Source organism: Mycena indigotica, assembly GCF_014461135.1.
Source record: "Mycena indigotica strain 171206Taipei chromosome Unknown Mind.scaff0008, whole genome shotgun sequence".
Lineage (NCBI taxonomy): Eukaryota > Fungi > Basidiomycota > Agaricomycetes > Agaricales > Mycenaceae > Mycena > Mycena indigotica.
Window position 1 is genome coordinate 4,381,318 of NW_023503007.1, and position 23,151 is coordinate 4,404,468.

Consider the following 23,151-nt stretch of genomic DNA (forward strand, 5'->3'; position numbering starts at 1 on the left):
GTCCCAGGGGGATCGCCAGGCGGGGGCGGCGATGCGCCTGACGGAGGCGGTGATGCGATCACCGGAGTCGGAACCGGAGTCGGACCGGAATCGGGATCGTCTCCGAGGGGCCGAAAGGGAGGTTCCCCTGACAGTTGACGGATCGGTGATTGTGCGGGCGAGATGGAGGGCCGGACCGGAGTCGGAACCGGAATCGGACCGGAATCGGGCGCGTCTCCGGGCCGAAAGGGGGGGTTCCCCTGACATCACCCCCCCTTTGAATGCGGTGTCTCGACGCATAGACCGGAACGGAATCGAGTCGAAGGTCACGGAGGCGATGTGTCGTGGCTTGCCAGGGTACTTACGATAGAACTCCGCAATTTTCTCTGGGGCAAAGACGCGGTCGAAGCGGACCCACTGGTCGTGCGATGCGTCATAGCCTTTCCATCTGACGAAGTAGTTCAGCCGTTTATACCTCACCCTTGCGTCCAAGATTTCCTCTACTTCCCACTCCGGGACTCCGTCCTCGAGGTCCGGAGGGGGCTGGTCGTAGCCGGGGCGTCCGCCGAAGGGGTCGTCCTGGGCGAGCTCGAGCTTGACAACGGGGAAGACCGGGTGGAGCTTCGAGTAGCGGAGGGAGGTCGAGCTTGTAGGCACCTTTGCTGATCTCCGCGACTATCTTGAACGGTCCGAGGCGGCGATGGGAGAACTTTTCCGAGGGGCGAGTCGTCCTGATGTCAGAGGCATCCAGCCAAACACGGTCGCCAACCTTAAACTCCGGAGACGGAGTGCGTCTCCGGTCGTAGTAGCGCTTGTACTCCTCTTTGGCCTTAGTGAGCGCGGCCTTGGCTTCGGCGACACCAGTGGCGATCCGGTCGCGGAACTTGTTCACCGACTCCATGGTGGAACGGACTCCGGGTTCGAAGCCCATGCGCGGGAGCCGTCCTGTGTCCGTCATGAAGGGGACCTGCTGCGTGGAGGAGTGAACATGGTTGTTGTAGGCGAACTCCGCGGCCGGAATCAGCTCATCCCAGTCGTCCTGCTGATAGTTGGTGAAGATCCGCAAGTACTGCTCCAACTCCTGGTTGACGCGCTCTGTCTGACCGTCTGTCTGCGGGTGGTACGCGGTGGACGTGCCAGGCTTGATGCCGATTAGACGCCATAGTTCTCGGGTGAAGTCCGCGATGAACTGCGAGCCGCGGTCGGAGACGTACTTTTCCGGAGTCCCATGGTGCCGCCAGACGTTCCGGTAGTAGAGGCGGGCTGCCCCTACTGCATCGACCGTCGTATGACACTCCGAGAAGTGGGCGCGCTTTCTGAGGGTGTCGATGACGACCATGATCGCGTCGTACCCGTGGGCTTCGGGAAGCTCTACGATGAAGTCGACGGAGACAGTATGCCAGCGTTCCGGGGGCGTTTTCGTGGGGTGCAGCTCTCCGTGGGGCAGTCTCCGGAGTGCCTTGGTGCGACAGCACAAGTCACAGGTCGCAACATACCGGCCGATATGGTGAGACATCTGAGGCCACCAGTAGTTCCGGGAGACCAACTTCAAGGTCTTGAAACGACCTGCGTGTCCGGCGACTCGGGTGTCATGGCAAAGCTCGATGATGCGTCTCCGGAGGTCCCTGTCCTTTGGTACAACGATCTTCCCTCGGAAATGGAGAAGACCGCCGGAGACGGCCCACTCGTCAGACCATGAGGAGGGGGGGCCTCGAGCTTGACCTTGAACCTTAAGAAGTTGCCGGGCCGCTAGTGCGACGGGCTCCTCCAGGTCAGGCTCACCGGAGAGGGCATCACGGATGTCGCGGAGGAGTTCAGAGCCGGGACCGGAAACGGAAACACCCTCGAGTGCGCGGACGTGGAAGAGTTCAGGCCGCAGAAGGACGACATCGGAGTTGTTGGAGTTGTCGGAATCGACTCCGTGGTCGGGTCTTCGGGAGAGGGCGTCAGGTCGACCCATATCGCGGCCGGGCTTGTGGTGCAGCGTGAAGTCAAACCGGGAGAGGTACAGGGACCACCGGGCCTGTCTCCGGTTGAGGTGCTGCGTCTTCCTGAAGTACTCCAAATTCTTATGGTCAGTCCAAATCTTGACAGGGTGCGCGGCGCCCTCGAGGAAGTGTCTATACTCCTCGAGTGCACGGATGATCGCGAGCATCTCCTTGTCGTGGATTTCGTAGTTGCGCTGAACATCATTTAAGCTTTTGGAATAGAATGCTACAGGGTGCCACTTCCCGTCCGGGGCGGATTGTGAAAGAACCGCCCCCGTCGCATAATCAGAGCTGTCCGCCTCGAGTCGGAAAGGCCGTGCGTCGTCCGGAATCGCCAGGACCGGTTCCGAGGTGACCACGTCCTTGATCGCTTGGAACGCGGAGGCCTCCGCATTGCCCCAAGTCCATTGCTGGTCCTTCTTGGTGAGCACAAAAAGAGGGCGCGCCAGGGTCGAGAAGTCCCGAATGAACCTGCGGTAGAAATTAGCGAACCCAAGGAACTGCTGAATGTCCTTCTTGTTTTCCGGAGTCGGCCAAGCGGAGACGCCTGCGACCTTGACGGGGTCCATTTCGACGTGGTTATGGGACATGATGACTCCGAGGTACTCGATTGACAATTTTTCAAAGTCGCACTTCTCCACTCGGAGGTACAACTTGTGCTCTCGGAGTCGCCGCAAGACCTCCTGAACAATCTGCCGGTGTTTCCGGAGGTCGGAATGGGCGATCAGGATGTCGTCAAGGTAGATCATGACGTCTCCGGAGAGGATGAGGTCCTGGAAAATGTCATTCATCATCGTTTGGAACGTCGCGGGAGAGTTTGTCAGGCCGAAATACATCACCAAGGGCTCAAACAGGCCTCGGTTAGTCCGGAAAGCCGCTTTCCACTCGTCACCTTCCTTGATCCGGACGTTGTTGAAGCCCCAACAGACGTCGAGTTTGGTGAAGTAACGAGCGCCTTTGAGCCGGTTGATGAGGTCGTTGATCAGCGGAAGGGGGTACTGGTTTTTGACGGTCATCGCGTTGAGAGCACGGTAGTCCTGGACGAAGCGGAGTCCGCCATCCTTCTTTTTGACGAAGAAGACCGGAGACACCATCGGAGACTTGGAGGGGCGAATCCGGCCCGTCGAAAGCCCTTCCTCGATGAACGCGTCGAGCTTGCGTTGCTCGAGGGGCGAGATGGGATACACCTTGCAGTTGGTGGGCTTAGCGTCGGGGACAAGCTCAATGGCGTGGTCCCAGGCTCTCCGCTCCGGTAGCGTGTCGAAGGACTCCTTGTTGAAGATGTCCTGGAACTCCTTAGCCCAGTCCGGGATCTCGGAGGGTGGTGGGGCGGAGTTCCTGGCAAAGGCTTCGGCCAGGCGCTGTGAGACAGTGCTACCTGCGCGTATCTCCTCCGAGGGACGAAACGAGGTGTAAAAGATGCGGTCACCATCTTCGAGCTGGTCATCCTCGTCGTCCGAGTCCGAGTCCGGTGTCAGATCAGGCAGGTTGGAGTCGAGACCGGAGTCGGAATCGTCTCCGTCCTCAGGGCCAGAGAGGTCCATAGTGCAAACCGAGGGGAATGGGCCGGAGCGGAGACGTTTCTGAAGCGACCGGAGTCGCCGCAACTCGGTCCGTTCGACACGCTCCTCCTCACGGCAGGTCGAGCAATTGCGGGGGGCACCGTGTCATCTTGACCTCCTTGGTTTCCCAATTGATCTCTGGGTTGTGTTTCCGCAACCAGGAGTACCCCAGGATGAGGTCTTGCTTGCCAAGATGGGTGACGGCCAGTTGAACTCGTTCGGCATGGCCTCTGTAGCGCAGGACCAAGTCCGCGATCTGTTTGATGGAGCCGGCATCATTAGGGGTGCCGTCGACATTGAAGACCCGGATCGGCTGATCAAGAGTGCGGACCGGAATGCCATTCCGAGCAACATAGTTCGTGTCAAGAAAGTCGGAGGTGGCACCACAGTCGACAAGCCCAGAGAGCGAGAGCTTCAGCGCGCTGGTGGTGGACTCTAGCTCCAACGGGAGGTGGAGGGAGTTCGCCCCAGGGGCAGCGGCAACAGTGTACTGCTTGGGTAGTTTCTTTTCCCAGGCAGTGAGGTGGCGAAGGACGATGACCGGAGTCGCGGGCGGAGTCGGAGACGGAGTCGAGGTGGGGGCAGGAGAGGGTGTGTCTTTTGTTTCGGGCTCATTGTAGGGCAAGGAACTGCATTCATCATACAAGGAGGCAAAACGATTTATAGACGCGAACGAGGGCACACCAGTCACTCGTCGCGGGGGACAAAATCCTCTCCGGCCATCGACTCCGCTGCTGTCTCCGGCAGGGCAGCTGTGTCCGTGTAGCGGGCGATCAACTCCGCTAACATCTCGTCACCGAGTTGTTGGATCACCTCGTCGAGGATGTCCATCGAGCGGACATCGGCGGGGAGGGGGCAATCCCAGGCAAGATGGTTTGGGTCGCCGCACCTGAAGCAGGCGCGACGAGGGGCACCCCGAGCCCTGGTGCGATCCAACTCCATAGGGACGGGAGCTGGAGGCGCCGGGGGGGGGCGCGGGCTGCGGGTGGCACGACCGGAGCCACCGGGCGGAAGGGGGCCGGAGCCGGGATGCGGTTGACCGGAAACGGAGTCCGAATCAAACCGCCAGGCGTCTTGGGGGCGGCTGACTTGATCAGCTTGGCCCGGACCAGGGCCTCGTATTGACGGAAGGCCCGGGTGCGCCAGCTAAGGTAGTCCCGGAGGTCCGGGGGGTCGTTCGAGGACGTGATTCCATTGTTGATCAAGGGATCAAGTCCATGGCGGAACTTGGTCACCTTGACCAACGCGTCTTTGAATCCGGCGAGGTCCATCAGGTCCTCAAAGTCGTCAGTGTACTGGTAGACATCCTTTGTGCCCATGTGATAGGCGGAAGTCTCCAGCTTGGAGAGAGCGTGATCTTGCTCGTTCTTCTCGACGAACCAGAGTCGAAACTCGGAAACGAACGAGCCCCAGGACGGAAACGGAAACGGGGCTTTGCTTCCGTGGCGCTCCGCCCATTGCTGAGCGGGTCCTTCTGCCATAAACGACATGGCATAGTGGACGGCCTTTTCCTCGCTCGCCTCTCCGTTGACCACGAAGGCCTCAGGGGCAAGGCGGGCGTAGGTGCGGACCGCGTAGAGGAACACGCGGCCACGTTTCCGATCGCCGTTGAAGGGGAACGGGGGGTTTGGTCACAAGACCAATTTTGAGGCGAGGTTGTTGTCGCCGAAAAGGGCTTCGGAGTCGCCCTGAACCGGAGTCGGAGTTGGAATCGACGTCTCCGGCAAAGGTGTTTGGGGTCCGCCAGCATTATTAGCGGCGGCAGCGGCAGCGGAAGCCTGGTTGGTAAGCAAAGCAAGAGCCTCAGTGAGGCTATCGATTTTCGCCTCGAGTGAGTCCAGCCAGGCGTCTGCGGTAGGAGTGACTCCGGATGGCATGACGGGTGCAGGGACCACAGGAGTAGAGGAGGAGGGGACAAGTGGCAGGGGCGGTGACGAGAGCGGAACGGACTCGTACTCCGAGCCTGAGTCAGCGCCGAACCTGGCAATCTTGTCCGGTTGATCCCGTAGAGAGTTTCTTCTGCTGTAAGGGCAACCCCGGAGGCCTGAGATCAAGGTCCTAGCAGGGGAGGATCCAAAGCGTGAACATTGGTAAGCGAATACAAATGAAGCTGACCTAGCAGGGGGGGATCCAAAGAGAAGAAACTCTGAGGGTCCACCTGCTAGGTAGCTGACTATATACTGCTTGTCCGTAGCTGCCGCTGTCGGGCACAGGAGGCTTGGGCGGCGTCGCAGGCGAGGTCCCAGGGCGACCGTCGGGAGGGCGTTGACGGATTGGTGATTTTGCGGGCGAGATGGAGGGCTGGACCGGAGTCGGAACTGGAATCGGACCAGAATCGGGCGCGTCTCCGGGCCGAAAGGGGGGGTTCCCCTGACAGAACGAAGCTAATCATCCATTAGCTTTGCGCTGCCCATCCGCGCGCGCATCCGTCAGCCATCGCGCATCTGCTTTAACATCAGGAAAAACTGAAATGTCAATTGAAAGTTCATCTTTTCAATACAGATTTGTATACCTATTTCTTTGTAGCAGAAAGGAAATATTTTATTTTTTTCACAAAGAAGATATTTATATTTATGCTTTCATGTCAGTGAAAATAACATCTTTATGTTTTTTGCAGAATGGACATCATTTGTTTCCCCTTTCATACAAGAACAAAGAGCATCTTTGTGAAAAAGTCAGAACGATGATGTTTCCTTACCCCTTTCATGTGATTAAAAAAGCACACCTTTCTCTTCTTACAGAGGTGCATATAAAGAAGACCTTTCTGAAAATGGCAGAAATATTGTCTTTTATACGACAAATAAAGAGGAATATAAATCACATATTTCTGAAATGAGTGAAAATATATGCTTTATAGTACACAGAAAGGGGTATTCAAAGCCATGTGGAAAGGTTAGCTTTTCAATAACTTTTCCATCCCTGTCAAAGACATTCTTTTTGTTCTTACAGAAAGCTTGATAAAGAATAGTCATTTATGAAACAATTAATATATCATATTTCTTGTTTGAGAAAACAGGTATCTAAATATGTACATTCAATACATGTTTAAAGGGGAAAAGAAATTTTTGAATTTCATGTGTGTACATACGTAGGTCACCCTTGCAAGGGCCTTAGTGAAGGGGCTCAAGGCCTTAGGCGAACACTGATATGTACCCTCTGGGTGGATACATACTCTCAGTTCCACTAGTTGATATAGGTAAGATGTCCACTAACTTTAAACCTAGCAAAGTTAGTGGACATAGTGCTAGTCAGATAATATATAAATATTAATAACCATAACTACTCTAGATAGATAGATAGGGCTATACAGACTCTACATTAGTGTATATATAGAGGCCATTCACTGTGATGATGTCTACTAGCTTTGGACCTAGGAAAGTTGATAGAGATCATATAATCCTCCTAGTATCTTATACATACCTTATATATGGTTTTGTATATTAATAAGAACATTTGCTAAGTTTAAATATAGGCAAGCTGGTAGACAGCAATATTATATATCAATGCTAATAATCATATCATTAGCCTATATCTTATTAAGGAGTATCGCTATGCATTTCATTCTTTACAATATGGACTAGAATGGTTCTCTCTATAAGTTAAATCTTTTGATCCCAGATCATTAGATCAAAAATATCATATCTTCCTTAATATTATATATTTTCAATTTTTTGCTTGTACATTTGAGATTATCTAGGCAAAATGCAAAAGTGTGATATTTTGATACACCATCAGATCAGGACAGTGGGCAGGAGGTGTTAGAGGATGGTGGGCATGACAGGTGATTTTGCCCCAAACCTGTCCATAAAAGGGGCCAAAAGGGAGGTTCCCTTAACAGGTCCTTGATCTCAGGGCAACCTTGGAGGACTCTGGGCTGCCCTCATAAGGTCTGTAAAAAGAGACAATTTCTGCATCAGAGAACTCAAAGTCTTTTATGGCCTCTGTCAGGTCTAACAATTAGTCAATAGACAGTTTGCAATCAGCCACCAGAGGTCACCCAGTGGCTAAAATCCTGTGCAACGCCCAGTGTGTGGCCTCCGGTGGCTCATCACAAACTGACTAATAAGCTAAACTATTTCTACTTTGAAAAGCTTCTTCTAATAGTTTTCATCCAATTTTCATCTTACAATACATTTTAACCTCATATTGTATTAAGAACTATTTACAGCAATACTTAACCTTGGTCAAAGTAAAATGATAAATTGATAATTTGTAAACTTTGGACTGTCCAATGAATTTTTGTGTGAAGGCTTATTCATGAGGGAAGGAAGCGAGATGGTGTCAAGCATCAGGTGTGATGTCATGAGATATGATATTCGGCGGATCATGGCTTATGGCAACGCTGCCGTACCCGTGACCGATAACCACGCCAACGCGACGTCACACTTTCCTCCTTGCTTCTTGCCACGACGTGTCTATGTCGGTGGCTACTCCGCTGAAACGCAGGCGGTCAGTATCGCCTGACGTCACACGGCCATTGCTTCCGTACCTTTACTATCCTGCGCCGGCACCGGATCCCGTCACTCGTGCTACGTTTCTAGGGAGAGTCTTCGAGTGAGTCCGCAATTCCTAGGAATGCGGCACTGATTTGGTACAATGGTAGCATGCTAACGCCTGCGTATGTGAGCGATCACAATCCCGGGTCGCTGTCGTGGCGGTCCAACGGCACGAGCATGATCATTAGGGACCCTACGTTGTTCGCAGAAACCTTGTTGCCGTCCGCCTTTCCGGGCCAGAAAGACGCAAAGGTGTTTTTAAGATCACTTCAGGCGCGTCATACATCGTTCCACACCATCTCTATTTACCCTCATTAGGATTACGACTTCAGACACAAGACGCAGAAAGGGGGACACATTTTTATTAGTGCGTTTTCCAATGACATGCTCAACATTTGGGGCTAAGCGTGTTAAAGAACATCCTGCACTCAATATCACCTCGACCAGAGAGGAATTTACAGCCATTCCCAGAAAGACGCTGGCTCGGCGGGTCACACACGAGACCTTTCTTGGTCGCGTCTACGAGCGAGTTGCCTTTACACTGCTTTCGCTGGCTAAACTCCGGCAGCATGATGGTTGCGCACCCAGAGCTCACCACTAACATCATTCGCTGGTCTTCTGACGGCACCCAGATCGTCGTCGACAACGCGAAGGCGTTCGAAAGGACGGTCCTGCCCGTTTGTCTTCCGACGCAGCGCCGGGTACAGACCTTTGCGCGATCATTACATGTGTGTTCTATTCAGCATCTCGGCGTTCAGTTCGCTAATTGAAATATTCTGTAGTTTTATGGGTTCAACCAACGGACCGAGTATCCCTCTGGCCGACTCATGTTGAGTATGTGTTCCTTAACTGGTTCAATCGCTCTCATGGGGAGGCTGCAGCACATCCGACACTCACCCAAGCATCGTCCCGGGAAGACTTTCTCGCCGTACCACACGTCCTATACAACACGACTGCGATCGAATGCCTCACCATCATAAGCCCTTTCGAGCGGAGTCCGTTGCGTCATGGTCTGTCTCAGCATTCCAATGCCGCTGCAGCCAGCACCGAGCCCAAACAAGCGCCATCGAAGGTGTTTATTGGCCGCGTCCATGAGTATGTCCTGTATTTTTGTCTGTCCAGGAATAGAGTGGCTGATCTGTATAGTATGTTGTCCTCGCCTGACAGGACTGTGAAGCGCGCGGTTGGCTGGTCGAAGGACGGGACCGAGATTGTGATCTTCGATCCAGACAAGATGTTGAAATGCTTGCCAACGTTCTTTCCGCGACAGAGCAAAGTTCGGTCGTTTCTCTCTAGCTTGCGGGTGAGTCCCTGGATTTGTCTCAACGTCATATCTTGCGGGTTTTCAAACTGACCAGATGTACGGATTCGTACGCCGGGACAATGGAGGGGGAAAGCGGATGATTTTCGGTGCGTTGTTTGACTCTGGCTGGTTAGCGAGAGACTGATCAGCACTATGTGCAGTCCATCCGACGTTAAATTCAGGCTCGACACGGGCAGAGTTCCACGCGACGCCCCGGAAGCAGCGTTCAAAACAACCACAACCCAGCAGCGTTGGCGCCGAGGAACTTGAAGGACAGGAGCTCGAGTCGGAGCAAGAGGTCGAGCTGGACTTGTCGACGTTGTTGAGCTTCGATGAGAAAGGCAAAGGCAGGCTCATCGAGCCGGACGCAAATGTACGTTCTTTCTCATCTGGTTTGTCTTCTGATGTGTATCTCCCCAGGATGCTGCCGAGTCTGGCAGTCAATCGGACGTCGCGGGTGAGCCCGACTTCGAGTTTGAGCTTGAGCCTCGGGAGGAACGGGTGCGCTTTGAGTGCCCACACGACGGTTGTGGTATCAGTTATAAGCTAGAGGAGGCGCTACAGGTACATCGGGAGAGAATGGGACACTGATTATAGAACAGACTGTGCCTTGATCTCACCGATTAATTTGAAGCGATGCAGCTTGGTCCGCCGATTTATTCCATATCTCCCCGACCAATTCGGGAACCTCGGGCAGGGTTTCCCCTGGACTGACTATGGCCGCCGAGGTCGATGCGGCTTGAACCAGAGCAACTTGAACGACAGCTGACACTGCTGTCCAATGATAAGATCATGGATCGATGTGGTTCATCGGCGTGGTGCCAATTGGCAATGTATGTTCTATTTCAGAGCTCCATCTTCCTGAACGTTTTTGATATTGCAGGGGATGGTGTAGCACTTACCGGACCAAACCCGAGAATCCCTGCGCACTGTGCCCAGCGCTGCCCTGTGATGCCGGTGGACGAGATTTTCAGGCACCCGGGGCGGCACTCTGTCACGATGCTGTCGCAATGCCAAACAAACCATCGTTGTCGAACAATCACTTGCGAAATGCTTGCTAATGTTAATGTTCAGGTCTCAGGCTGCTGGCAGTCCCATGCGCTCGCGAGGTTTCTTGCCGGGGCAGGTTTGTGATGCAACTCGTAGCCCACTGTCCGGGACTGGGTGGGTATTGAGACTGGGGCTGTATAAAAGCCCTGTGCGGAATACCTCTGTTCTCCATCCCCCGCCCCATCAAACCTCGCTACTTGACTAGGAGCTCATGAAGGTCCCTGGGATTCTCACCCTCATCGTCGCCGCGGCTGCCGGGTCCGTCGCCGGAAGCGCCGTTAACGCCGAGCTGAAGGCCCACCTCGCACGCACGCCGGACCCGTTGCTCTGGGCCCGCGCAACGTCGACCTCCAAGGCGACTGGGACGCCCACCGGCACAACCGGCACCGCGACAAGCAAAACGTCATCGGCCCCGACATCAAAGCCGACCGGCAGCGATAGCGCCGGCGCATGCTGTGGTAAACACGCTTGCCGTTGATCACTCACGCGATCTGATTGATCGCACCCCCCTTGTAGAATGTCTCCTCGCGCTGGCGGGGGAGGGCGTCGCGTGCGCCGCTGCGCTTACCGAATGCGGAGCGAGTGTGTTCTTCTTTTCTCTTGCCTGTGGGCACTCCTGTTGACGTCGCGTTAGATGTTCTTGCCGACATCAGCTGTATTTTGGACTACGCCGCGGCTGCAGCAGCTATTGTGAGTCCTTTTCGTCCACTGCAATAGGTACTATCCCTGATTGATGATGCAGCCGAAATGCTTGACATGTATTGGATTGAAGTAGTTTCGAGTCAGTGCTATCTAGTGCTTACAATGATATACTTATAACGTTGACAATGTGTGATGATGAGGCATACTTGACTTATTTACAAAGGGGGTCTCAAGCAACTTAACCCCCTCTTTTAGTAATGAATTCCCCGTCCGTTCCCTTTGCTGCAGTATTACGTCCCACTCTGATGTCATTGCATCACGGTTGCCAAGCAGCGATGATGGTTGCTGCCGCAGCTTTGCACCTCTCTTCCGACAGTCATCTCTGTCGATATCTTTGTACGCGCTCTATTATGCCGCCGTGCCCATCTATCCGTAGCCGCTGCTAGCTGGGACAGGAATATGGTCTTGGCTACAACTTGGTTACCATGGCGCGGGGAAGTCGGCGCAGTGTTAGGAGGGAAGGTAGGCACAAAGCGATTCCGTCTTTCGTGATCTGACTTTTGGTTAATCCGAGGATAGCTTTAACATGGACAGCCGGGACATGTACAGTGAGCGTTGCAATAGTACAATGAGCGCCGCAATGGCGTAAAGGGTGTCCAGGGTGTCCAGGTATTCGTCCTTCTCCGCCTTGCTGGCCTTCTGCTCATCGCTTTCCCGGTTAACTACACCTCACCTCTTTTCGGCACTTCGTGGAACCCGACCAGAGAGTCACCAGACTCCCAATCCGACTTGTTCATGAGTTCCTCTCGATCTTATAAGCTCCGCGATCCAGTTTGGATAACTCGGCAATGCGGAAACGGTTTCACCGAGTAGATCCCATTGAATTCCGACCCCATTGATTTGGTGGGCACCGAAAGAAGGGGCGACACCTGCCACACTCATGTCACCAAGTTGACCAGCAATTCTAGGCGGCGCTGGCCGCGCAGCTGCGCGATGCATTCGTTGCTGTAACTGTGAGTCGACGGGAATTGCGCGATGTGGTTAACTGGTTACCTGAGCACCCACCAACTTGAATGGTGTGTCGAGTAACGTCTAAAATTAACTCCCACGTATTGACTGCAATCTGCACACATAGCCCGGCGACGGCGGGTAGAGACGTTTCATCTGTTGGCATTCGCGCTTAGCATGCCGGCTGCCTTATCCGCCTCTCCGTCTGTAGCGTGATTCCAAACGGTGCGCAGAGTACAGTGGCTTGGTCCACCGGCGCTACACATTTGAGACTCCAGGGGCACTTCGGCTGCAGCAATCGTCCGTCCGTTTGGAGACTATGCATACCACTCCCCGAGCCCAACGGCAGTCCGTCAACGAGTCATTTGGCGACATCGCTAGCCCTTTCATAGCGGCGAAATTATAGCTGCCACCTCTCAACGGCGAGCGCAATTCAAACCGTGGGACACGATGGGAGCCAAAACTCGACGCAGACTTATTGCAACAGAAACCATTCAGTCACATTTTTGACGTGTGTCGAGCGTTGCCGAGTGTTAGGCGATGATGTGTGATAATAAGCCAAGCCATCAGGCCCCCAAAGATAGGAATCAGACAGTCTTTAGGGCCGGTTCACACGGATGCTTGAGACCACTGGTATGTAGCACTTGCAACCATAGAGTATACTTATGTAGGTACTAATCCTGATATCCACTATAAGCGACAACCTGGCGTCGGCGCTGCTCGGACCCTCCTCCCCCCTGCGCGCGCCTACAAGTCGGCCGGCTCACCGCCGCTGGCCCGAATGATTTTCGAGCCGCTGGCCGAGCACCCGTGGGCGGTGCGGGAAGGGTCAGCAGACTACTGCATTGACAAGTTTGAGTTGCCCCACCCGCCAGCGGAACTCACAAGTTTTTGGGCACTGCGACTTCTCATGGCCGCAATCAACTGAGAGCCTGCCCGGGTGCTAGGCCAGCAAACGAACAACCGCGCCGGTCCGCGCGCAGCTATTTGCGGAACTCACCGCTGTCGCCAAGGGCCTAAGATGAAAGCCCACGCCGGCAATGCTTGGAACAATGCGGCCGCGGCGGATGCGCTGACAAAAACTACAGCACACAACTTGAAGTGCTCAGCAGCTCCCCGTTGCCGAGCCCAAAACGTGGCGATTCCGCGCTGGGTCCGCAAGTGCCACCTACTGGTTGCGCGTGTCGTAATCCTGGCTTGGGAATCAATGAAGCGAAGCAGCAGTCTGCCAGCAGATATAGCTGACGCACCTGGGGAAGCCCGAGACGTTTTCAGGTCCCATAGAACAGCTTCGCTCAGGCTGGAGCCGAATTCCGAGCAATTCAATGAGCTGAAACAGTTTTGGCAATTCGGCACACTCACCACTGGCATTGGCAACATATATACGTGTTCGCGGACCGCCGGACTAATAGAGCCGCTCGTCGTTCTTCACCCGAGAAACATGTCCCAGGGTACTCAGGCTGAACAGGCCAGGACACGCGCCAAGCACAAGCCCCGATAACACAAGGCGCGAAACCTGGTGCCGTGCCGGTATGAAATTGGGCCAGACAGAGGGTGAGGTCAACTGATGAAATTGGGCCAGACAGAGGGTGAGGTCAACTGGCAAGCGCGGCAGTGCTTCCGACTACCTGCGCATGTCCGAGTCGCTCAACGGAAAAACATAAACTGAATACACTCACTGGTTTACCGTTCTTGAATCTTGTTGAGATATGTGAGATATTCAGGGGAATGCACCAGAGGTTACAGCCCGCTCGTCTGCGCTGTCCAGCTGACCATGGTACCGGCTCACGATCTCAACGCCAATAGTGACTCGTGAGTGTGTCGGTGACTAGAGACAATGATTAGTAGTATTGAAATGGGTGCGCATCAAAATCCTTACCTGTTCTCCAAACTTGATAATGTGTTCCCTGCGCCGCTCGCAGCGGAGCCATCACGCCCGGTAAACCGTCCGACTTTCGTGAGCGCTCACATCTGCTGGCCTGGGTGCCAGTTCCCGCACTGCCAGAAGGTCGGCCCACTTGCTGCTGCTACTTAAGCTGAGACAGCGCGTGGGCCGCGGTAAAGTCGCCAAACGGGCAGTGCTATAAACCTAAGATTGAAGCGGCGGTCATCGTCCAGGTTATGACCGATCCGAGTTAGGAGCAAGCGGCGGCGATCGTTAGCAGGGCGGGACACGGAGACACCAGAGAGGCGTAAAGGCCGTGTTGGACCACACCAGTCAGCTTTACTCAGATGAAACGGTAAAAAAAAGTAAGATTTGCATGCTCACCTATCGTCAATAGTATTAGTGACTCGATACTTTGTCTGACTCTCCATACAGCGTCAATTGGGGCCATGGAGAGATATGATTGTAGAGCGCACAGAGGGTTCCAGTTTGTCCGAGTCATTGCATGTAGTGTCTTTGTTAGGGTCGCCAGAGATCGCAGCACCAGAAAAGCCAAGTGCCTTGACTATTGTAAAATCATCGGCGGCAAACGAGCGAAGAGCCTGAGTGCCAGTGGACTCTTGACGTCAAGTTCTCACCTGGCAGTGACCAGTAGCGCTACAATCGAACGCGCGAGATTGAGCCAGAGGTCGGAGTCCATCTTACATCGCGTTTTCGGGAGCATCCAAGACTACTTCCGAAGCTCGTTGACGGGCGGGCCAAACATCGCGGCATCAAGAGAAGGCGAGACATGAGCGGCGAGCAAAGTTTGCCGGCGGGTTGGTGAGTAAGGATAGAACACCGTCAAGGCGGCGCACTCGCAGCACAGGCCGCTCTTGTATCGTTGATGCCGGGAGCCCAGTTGCGGGCCGGAACGTGGTGCTGAGAGAAGGTGTGCGCTGGCAGGATCGGTGACGTGTAGTGTCACGTGCTGTCGGCACGGACGCCGAAGGTACCACGGTGGCCTGGGGTCCCTGCTTGGCAGTCGGCAATCGTCGCCACACGTCAAAAGTGTGACTGAATGGTTTCTGTTGCAATACAGACTGAATGTTTTGGGCCGCGAATCAGGTGTGTACCTGAATCAATTGTGATTCCCGACTAAACGGGGCTAAATTTAGTGTTTATTTGGCCCGCTACCTCCGCTCTTTTAACCAGACCTGCGCCACCGATGCAGTTCACGGCCATGGCTCCCATGTCCTTCCGCTCCCTTGCCCTTGTTGCGCTTTCTACGCTCGTTTTTGCCCAGGCGTCGGATGTAGAGTCGAGCGCAGCCTCAGGCCAGCGCGCGAACGCCCTCGCAGCGTGTGCAGCGCTCAACAAGTCGCTGGGCTCGACCCTTGTCCAAACCTCCAGCGGCCCTGAATACGACTTTTCCGTCCATAACGCATGGAACTTCCAAAACACCCTCTTTAACCCGACCTGCATCGTTTTCCCCCGTCAGACCTCCCATGTCCAAACCGCAATGAAGGCGATTTTCAAGGCAAAGGCGCACTATGCTGTACAGGCGGGGTCGCATAGCGCGATGAAGGGCTGGAACAAGTGTGTCCTCTCTCCCACTGTCGTTCGATTGAGCTGATTCTGGTCCGCGTGTAGCGTGCAGGACGGTGTGCTGATTCTATTTTCGCACATGCAGAGTGTCGTCTACGACAAGCCATCGCATTCCGTGACATTCGAGCCTGGGATCCACTGGGGCAATGCTACATCCCAGCTGTCACAGTATGGTGTTGCTGTTGTCGGAGGACGCGTCGGGTACGCTTCATTTTCTCACTCTCCCGTTCATGTAGATGGGTACTCAATCGATTCCCGCGCAGTGATGTCGGGACGGGGCTGCTTTTGGGCGGCGGTATCTCTTTCTTGAGCCCCTCACAAGGTTTCGCTGCGGATAACTTCCTCTCCCTCGATGTCGTGCTGGTGGACGGGACGGTCGTGACCGCGACGGCGACCAACAGGTACTCGGACTTGTTCACGGCGCTCAAGGGCGGTGCTAACCGCTTCGGCATCGTCACGAAGTACACCGTTCGCGCTGTCGATGTTGGCACTCCGGATGACACGCCCTTCTATGGTGGACATATTTTGGTCGGGCTTCTCACACTTATTCCCTGGGCTTGTTGCTCATGATGTTGCAGTACAATTCCTCCTATGCCGCTGCGTTGTCCAAGGCGACAGCAAAGTATACTCGCGAAACGACCGACCCCAAGGCTGGTAAGCAACTGTCACTCTCCCAAATTTGAATGCTTCTATTCATCTTTGCTTATCAGCCCTCCTCTTTACCATCACCACGACCCTGATTGACGGCGTCGCCGAGCAAGTCTGCGTGCTCTTTCTCTTCTACCGCGGCTCCTCCCTCCCTCAATCGATCTACGGCGACTTCCTCGCGATCCCCGCCGTCGACACAGTACTTTCTCCCCTCAGTTGGACGCAAATCCTCCCTGCGCGTGACCCACCCAACTTCGTCTCCTCCAACCGCGGCTTCGTTCAGCATTTCAGCGCTTCTGCTGTCGTACCTGAAGACCGCCTCGTCCTCTCCGCGCTGAACCACTTCCAGAACTTCAGCAGTGCATTCCTGCACAATGGCACGACGTCGGGGATGAACACCACCTCGTTCATCTTGACGCCGATACTGGCGTCGCAGATCGCGGCGGGCAAAGCCAAGGGCGGGAACTCGATGATCGCACCGGGCCTCAAGGGGCCGTACCTCAATGTCCAGCGCAGCGAGCAGTTCGATGCCGGGGTACCCGACATCCCGGCGTTCGTCCAGGACGGAATGAATCTCTACATCAAGCAGTGCGTGACGTTGTTTGCATTTATATGGCGAACCTAACATCTTTCCGCAAGAGTCCCGCGGTCGCCTGGCCTCCCTCTGTGTAAGTTCCTAGCTGCATCAGCATGAGTGTTGCTGAACTGTGCGTGGTAGTCATGAACGAATGCGACCAAGGTCAAAACGTCTATGAAACATACGGAAACTTCGACGCGCTCAAGGCGACGTACAAAAAATACGATCCGACGAGGTGCGTGTTTCGGTATTTTATGCCGTTGTGCGTTAATTGAGCATGCCCAGGTTCAACATGCAGTACACCCAGGGACCTATGGGCCTGTGAGCCGTAGCTCATCTCCGAATAACAAAATCTTAGTGTAACACCATAAGTAATAACCAATATTAATTAGTTCTGTCCACAAATTGTTTGACGCCTAGTATCCGAAGCTGACCAGATACTCTTAATAATATTCCACCACTCCCGCGACTTCCACAGCAACGATGGGGTCCGTGTACTCTGCAACAAGCACACATTGCTTGGTCTTGCCCATCACACAGCCCACGGCCTGCGAGTAGATCAATTTTCAAAGCCAATGGTGCCTGATGATATATGATATCGCACCCCTCCCATAAATCATCCCCCCGTCCACAGAGTACACCATGAACCTGTTTCCGCACAACGCTAGTCCGTGCGCACGCGCAGCGGCAGGGTCATTAAATGCCGCGATGATGGCAGTCTGCTCTCGTGAATAAATCTAGAATTTAATCAACATGGAAAAAAAAATTCTGAGTTTAGACTAACGTCGTATCCCCAACTGCTGGCCCACGTCCCGCTTCCGTCGAGCCCAAATATTGCGCTATGCGTGATCTTTCCGCTCGAAAGCATATTGTTCACATATGCTGTTGGAAGTTTGACACCCATTTGAATTTCAATGAGCAGATTGTCTCCAGACCTTGCCAGGAGTCCAGGACATAGGAGATCATGTGGATGTGGTGACTCGTAGCTGGTGGTAAAAGCAAAGAATGGCGAGGTCGGTAGGAAGCGCTGCACACTGCCATTGCATGTGTAATGCTGATGTCTAACTCAGGCAGAGGCTGTGGGCCGGGCTATGCTGCCTCCATTGGCTGATTGAAACTGCGACTCAGTGTTGAACACTGTGGTCCGATAATGGCATGAAATTCACAAGAGATTTCATGCGATTTCCCCCTAGATTTCACTGCCCTTCAATATGACTTTCACTGACTTTGAATGAAAATCATATATCTAGAATTCATGTACAATATGGAAGATTTCATCCCTCTAATCCATGTACTTCTTGTGTGAACATCACCCACTATCAGTATGATTACTGACCAGTCAATGAATCGGACAATTGACAATTAAACACATTGGAATTCACTATCTGACTTCATGGGTGTGGAGTAATTAGCTATGGCGCGCCCGCTTAGGTGCTCCCCCACGCTCATCCGGATGCACACGCTTTCCCAGAGCCTTCTCCGATGGCCGTGGTGTCTCATCTTGCTCGAAATTGAATAAGTCGTCTTCGTTGTTGTCATCGTCATCGTCATCATCCGAAGTGGCCAAAGGTCGAGGGCGAGGTTGACGCGATGGGGTGGGGGAATGAGTGGGAGTGGGAGTAGGAGAAGGTGTGGCCTCGTCGTTGGCGTTAGTGCTGATGCCAGCCCGACGAGCAGCTGCTTGGCGGCCACGATAAGTGTCGGCGTTGTCGACACAGCTCTGGTAGCTCTTGATGTTGTCCCAGCATTGCTTCATGACACGGTACGTCATCCAGTGTCGCGAGCCCTTCTTGAGGTTGGGAAAGCTGTCTTCCGTCTGGAACACATGAGTGGTAGATTGAACAATGGAAGATGACGCACCGCTCTGATGGCCATTCCAATCTTGCGCTTATCTTGAAGCTTCCAGGGTACATCAAGGTCGAGACGTGCACTGGCCAAGTTGTGCCGACACATAGTCTGCATGTATAAGGCGAAGTCACCTGAAAAAAATGTAATGACGCACTCTAATGTTGTTCCATTCACGTTTAGTGACTCCCAGCTGCCGCCGAATATCATCCATCTTGGCCTTCGAAGGGTTCGGCGGGACGGGAATGGTGTCTTGGGTCGCCTCGGCTGGGGCTGACTCGTTCGTAACGTCTCGCAGATGCTCTTCAATATCGTGAATGTGTTCCTGCTGAGCGGCAAGCTCTTCGTTCTTGCGCTTAATTTCAGCTAGCAAATGGGTCAAGACAAAGAAGTAACCAAACCAACGAGCACTCACCTTGGAGTTGTGCGACACTGGGCCCTGGACTGCCCTGCTCCACTCCATCTCCTTCCTGTTGTTTACGACCGCGTCGAGGCCGACTGGGCTGCGAGACACCCGTAGGCTGGTTTTCGTCACTGGCTCGGGTCGACTTCTTCGACTTCTTGTTTCGGGGCTGGGCCATGGTTATGGTCAGTGGGTGATATGTTGTTAAACGAGGCCACACACACACCTTTTAACGCTCGTCGTAGGCGAATGGAGTGAGTGGAGCTGTGGAGCTCATCGTCATCAGCTCCAACGCGTGCCTATCCCGCCCCAACCCTCCCGCGACACCAGCGACCCATCGTTGTCGTTGGTTGCAGCCCGAAGACGAAGAAAAATGGTGTCGGAGACCTGTGGAAGCTGTGCGTGGACAGAGAAGTCACGGGAGAAGGGAAGGAAGGAAGGTGTGACGTAGCGTCTCACGGGCCCCACTTTCGCCATCCCGTGACGGCACGATTTCTCCCTAAACGCGACAAGTCTCTCCCCACCAAGCCATGCCGCCAAAGAAGAACCAGCAGCAACCCAAGGTCCTTTGCACCTGTGGCTGCCAGGAGCAGGTATCATATCAAACTCGCAAACGTCACTTGCGCGGTGCTGGGACTTTGCGCACAAAAGTCGCTGCTGCCGAGCGGCTTACCTCCAAACTACTTGACAAATTTTGTGGCCGAAAGCGAGCTGGAGAGCACGGTGACACCGGGGATGGTGCTGCACGGAAGGCAGCTCGACTCGGTGCGTCAATCTTGCTGCATTCAATTGCAAGCAATGACTGACTTTACATACAGAGGCAGACCATCGACGCACTCCAAGCCCTATCAACGATCCTCCAACTGCAGACTACTCGCCCCCTTCCTCTCCTTCTCCCAGGCATCTCTCGCCTTCACTTCTTACCACACGACCACGCGTTTTTGACCCCGAACCTGTCGATTTCAGCTCAGATGGAGACGACGAGGCGCTGGCCGCCGATGGCTTGCAACCGGACTTGTCTTTTGACTCCGACGAGGAAGGGGGAGAGCCAGTACTGGACGAGGATCTTCTCGAGCGAGTAGAGTTGACCGCGAACGAGCAGCTGGAGCGGGAATTCATTTCGGAGGATGCACATCGAGGTGACTCGTTTTTACTCTTCGTTCCGTCAAGACTGAAGCTGGTGGATAGTGGGGCCACTTACGGCTGAAGAGTTGGACGCCGTCCATGCTCATAATTTCAAGGTTAACGTTGACATGGGCACGCAAACGTACGAGAAGATGAAGCGTGCTTTCCCCCAGCTCAAAGACCTCCCTTCACTCCGCCAGCTTCAGAGCGAAATCGCCACGCTATCTGGGGTTCAACCCGTCAAATACGACTGCTGCGTCAAGTCGTGCTGTTGTTTTGTCGGTTCCTACATCGACTTGGACGAATGTCCGTACTGCAATGAGCCACGCTATGACAGTCGTCATCGACCACGGGCTACTTTCCACTACCTCCCGCTGATACCTCGTCTCAAAGCCCTCTTTGCAGATGCAGAGAGGTGCGAACAGTTGCGATATCGATCCAACTACAAACCCAACAACAAATACATTCGAGACATCTTTGATTCACTCCATTACCGCCGTCTTCGTCAACGACACGTTCGAGTCGACGACAGAGTCTTCGAGCACTGTTTCTTTGATCAAGACACCGATCTTGCATTCGGTCTCAGCGCAGATGGTGTCTGTCCCTTCAAAAATCGGAAGGAGACATGCTGGCCACTCATCGGTGTTCTCTACAACTTACCTCCCAGTCTGAGGTTCCTCAACGACGAGGTCTTTCCCCTTGGCGTTATTCCTGGGCCCTTTGCACCAAAAGACATCGACTCGTTCCTCGTTCCTCTTCGGGACGAATTTTGGGACCTCGCACGAGGTGTGGCTGCTTACCACGCAGCACGCGACGCTCAATTCTTACTGCGGGCCTACCTCATTCGCATTTTTGGCGACATGCCTGCGATGGCGAAACTCATGCGGATGAAGGGTCCCAATGGTCTATATCCGTGTCGCTCCTGCAAGATAATGGGCATTCGAGCAGATGACGCTGGCAACAACACTCACTATGTCCCTTGTTTCCGGCACAATGGTCAATCTTACAGCCCTTACGACCTTCCCCTTCGTACCCATGACGAGTTTATTGATGATGCCGTCGCTGTTGAGTCTGCTCCAACGAATGCAGAGGCTGAACGACAAGCAAAGGAGACCGGAATTAACGGTCTGCCTATTCTGGCAACACTTTCCAGTCTCGAATTCCCCCATTCCTTTGGCCATGATTTGATGCATCTCATCCCCGAAAACGTTATTAAAAACCTTCTCCTGCATTGGATTGGCGAATACAAGAAGCTTGATGAAGGCGACGAGGAGTACGAGCTTGCGCCAGCAGTCATTGAAGAGATCGGACGAGAATGTGTAGCTGCAGGAGATACAACACCGGCAGCATTTGGGGCTCGTGTCCCTAACATCGATACTCAACGGTTTTACTTCACGGCAGAGTCGTACACTCTTTGGACCACTCTCTTAGCCCCAGTTCTCTTGCGAAATCGCTTTCGGCAGGACAAATATTATCGACATTTCCGGGACCTTGTTGAGATCTTCAATGATTGCCTCTCCATGAAAATCTCACGAGAATATATCGACGTTGATCTACGCGACAAGATTGCAACCTGGGTTTTCGAGTACGAGCGGTCAGATTTTTTTTTTCCTCTCGTCGCTTGCTGATGTTTTCCTTCAGTTACTACTATCAGTACGAGGACTCGCGGCTGTCGGCATGCCCTCTAACGATACACGCATTACTTCATATCCCTGACGATATTCTAAATGGTGGTCCGATGTGGACTTACTGGAACTACGTCACTGAACGCTACGTCGGTTTTATCGTCCGCTCAAGCAAGAGTCGGCGTAACCCGTATGCAAGCTTTGCACGACGCCTACGTGAAATCGCACAGAACAGCGCAATAAAGGTCCGATATCATCTTTCTCGAGAGCTTGATCTGTCACCAAAGCGAGAGGAGGAGTTGAAGGGCCACCGAGTCGACGGGCAACGATGTGAGTAAGTAATTCTATTGGCTAGAACCTGATTTCTAATTTATTGAAAGACTCTGATATCCGAGTTCTGTACCCTCGTGCCGTAGGGCCTCTCTCGACTGGTGTCGCGAAGGCAATTAACCATTATCTCCAAAATACTTATCGGATTCCGCCTGCAATGGCGAAGGCCTTGGTTCCAGAAGAAGCGACTCATTGGGGGCGAGTTTCTTTCCTCGGCGGTGGCGATAAAATGCGTGGTGCTGATTTGACGCAACAATCTGGTGGGTACATGACACGGGATGCGTCATTTGTAAAGGTGTGTCCGTGTTTGCTTTCGATGAAAATAGCTTGTCTTAAGTATGATTGGTCATCCAGTTCTCGCACCTGGTTGATACTAATGCACGAAACTCACGGCAACCACGCGTCGACGAAAGACAGGTGGCCTATGGTCAACTCCTGCGTCTAATCGAGTTCTCTGTTGACTTGCCCAAGGAGTGTCAAGTTGATCACCCACTTCTACTCGCTGTGGTACGACCGGTCAAACCTCCGAAGGACAATCCATATCCTTTCCCCGTCTACCAGGATGGCAAGTTTGGGTCTGTGGAGGTGGTCGATGCTGATGATGTGAGCTGTTTAGTGGCAAGAGTTATAGCCAGCAGAAGAGGACCTCGTTTTTATGCGCTCATCGAACGCCCAGATGCCATGGGGGCCTCACCAGAAGAAGAATAAAGGGGGAAATGTGTATTTTACGTTGCAATTTGACTTGTTTTACTGCGAAAGGATATCGGAAGCAATGATATTGAGAGTGATGGTAAGACTACATTCAATAATGGTGTCCGAGACGCTGGGTGACTATGCAATTGCCGCGCCGTTGACGAATGGGGCTTGGCAGTACATACAGTGTGGGGTCTTTTGCTTTCATTTCGCGAAAGGTCCGGTCGAGGAGAGGTGCCAGAAGAGGGTCATTTTCAATGGGTTGAGCAGTGGGAGGTGCAGAGGCATGGGTTGATTGGGAAGAATGTGCTTCACAGAGTGCTTAGCGGATGTCTGCAGCAATGAGATGATTTACGCACCATTTTCCCTTCTTTTCAACACAACTAACTCCTTCTCCATGACCTT

At 53.6% G+C, this 23,151-nt stretch overlaps 5 protein-coding genes across 5 annotated transcripts; 3 read left to right on the forward strand and 2 right to left on the reverse strand.

The window, feature by feature from the left end:
- Positions 1-7,937: 7,937 nt before the first annotated feature.
- Positions 7,938-9,919, forward strand: MIND_00981600 (C2H2-type domain-containing protein; the record flags this gene model as incomplete). Its single annotated transcript, XM_037366425.1, has 11 exons — positions 7,938-8,083; positions 8,133-8,298; positions 8,344-8,392; positions 8,442-8,550; positions 8,594-8,753; positions 8,808-8,859; positions 8,907-9,120; positions 9,172-9,328; positions 9,384-9,435; positions 9,490-9,701; positions 9,749-9,919. Exons 1-11 carry the CDS (start codon positions 7,947-7,949, stop codon positions 9,917-9,919), a joined length of 1,479 nt encoding a protein of 492 aa, XP_037217837.1. The 5' UTR covers positions 7,938-7,946.
- Positions 9,920-15,135: 5,216 nt separating this feature from the next.
- MIND_00981700 (FAD-binding domain-containing protein) lies at positions 15,136-17,050 on the forward strand (the record flags this gene model as incomplete). The annotated part of the gene is made up of 8 exons (XM_037366426.1): positions 15,136-15,491; positions 15,546-15,701; positions 15,764-16,028; positions 16,079-16,154; positions 16,211-16,736; positions 16,788-16,816; positions 16,867-16,960; positions 17,011-17,050. 8 exons carry the CDS (start codon positions 15,136-15,138, stop codon positions 17,048-17,050), a joined length of 1,542 nt encoding a protein of 513 aa, XP_037217838.1.
- Positions 17,051-17,291: 241 nt separating this feature from the next.
- Positions 17,292-17,691, reverse strand: MIND_00981800 (Profilin; the record flags this gene model as incomplete). Its single annotated transcript, XM_037366427.1, has 3 exons — positions 17,292-17,462; positions 17,510-17,607; positions 17,661-17,691. 3 exons carry the CDS (start codon positions 17,689-17,691, stop codon positions 17,292-17,294), a joined length of 300 nt encoding a protein of 99 aa, XP_037217839.1.
- A 442-nt stretch (positions 17,692-18,133) lies between these two features.
- On the reverse strand, positions 18,134-19,311 carry MIND_00981900 (uncharacterized protein; the record flags this gene model as incomplete). Its single annotated transcript, XM_037366428.1, has 7 exons — positions 18,134-18,541; positions 18,586-18,681; positions 18,728-18,936; positions 18,986-19,073; positions 19,120-19,142; positions 19,200-19,237; positions 19,301-19,311. 7 exons carry the CDS (start codon positions 19,309-19,311, stop codon positions 18,134-18,136), a joined length of 873 nt encoding a protein of 290 aa, XP_037217840.1.
- A 1,719-nt stretch (positions 19,312-21,030) lies between these two features.
- MIND_00982000 (uncharacterized protein) lies at positions 21,031-22,761 on the forward strand (the record flags this gene model as incomplete). The annotated part of the gene is made up of 4 exons (XM_037366429.1): positions 21,031-21,692; positions 21,740-22,053; positions 22,104-22,348; positions 22,408-22,761. 4 exons carry the CDS (start codon positions 21,031-21,033, stop codon positions 22,759-22,761), a joined length of 1,575 nt encoding a protein of 524 aa, XP_037217841.1.
- Between the last annotated feature and the right edge of the window lie 390 nt (positions 22,762-23,151).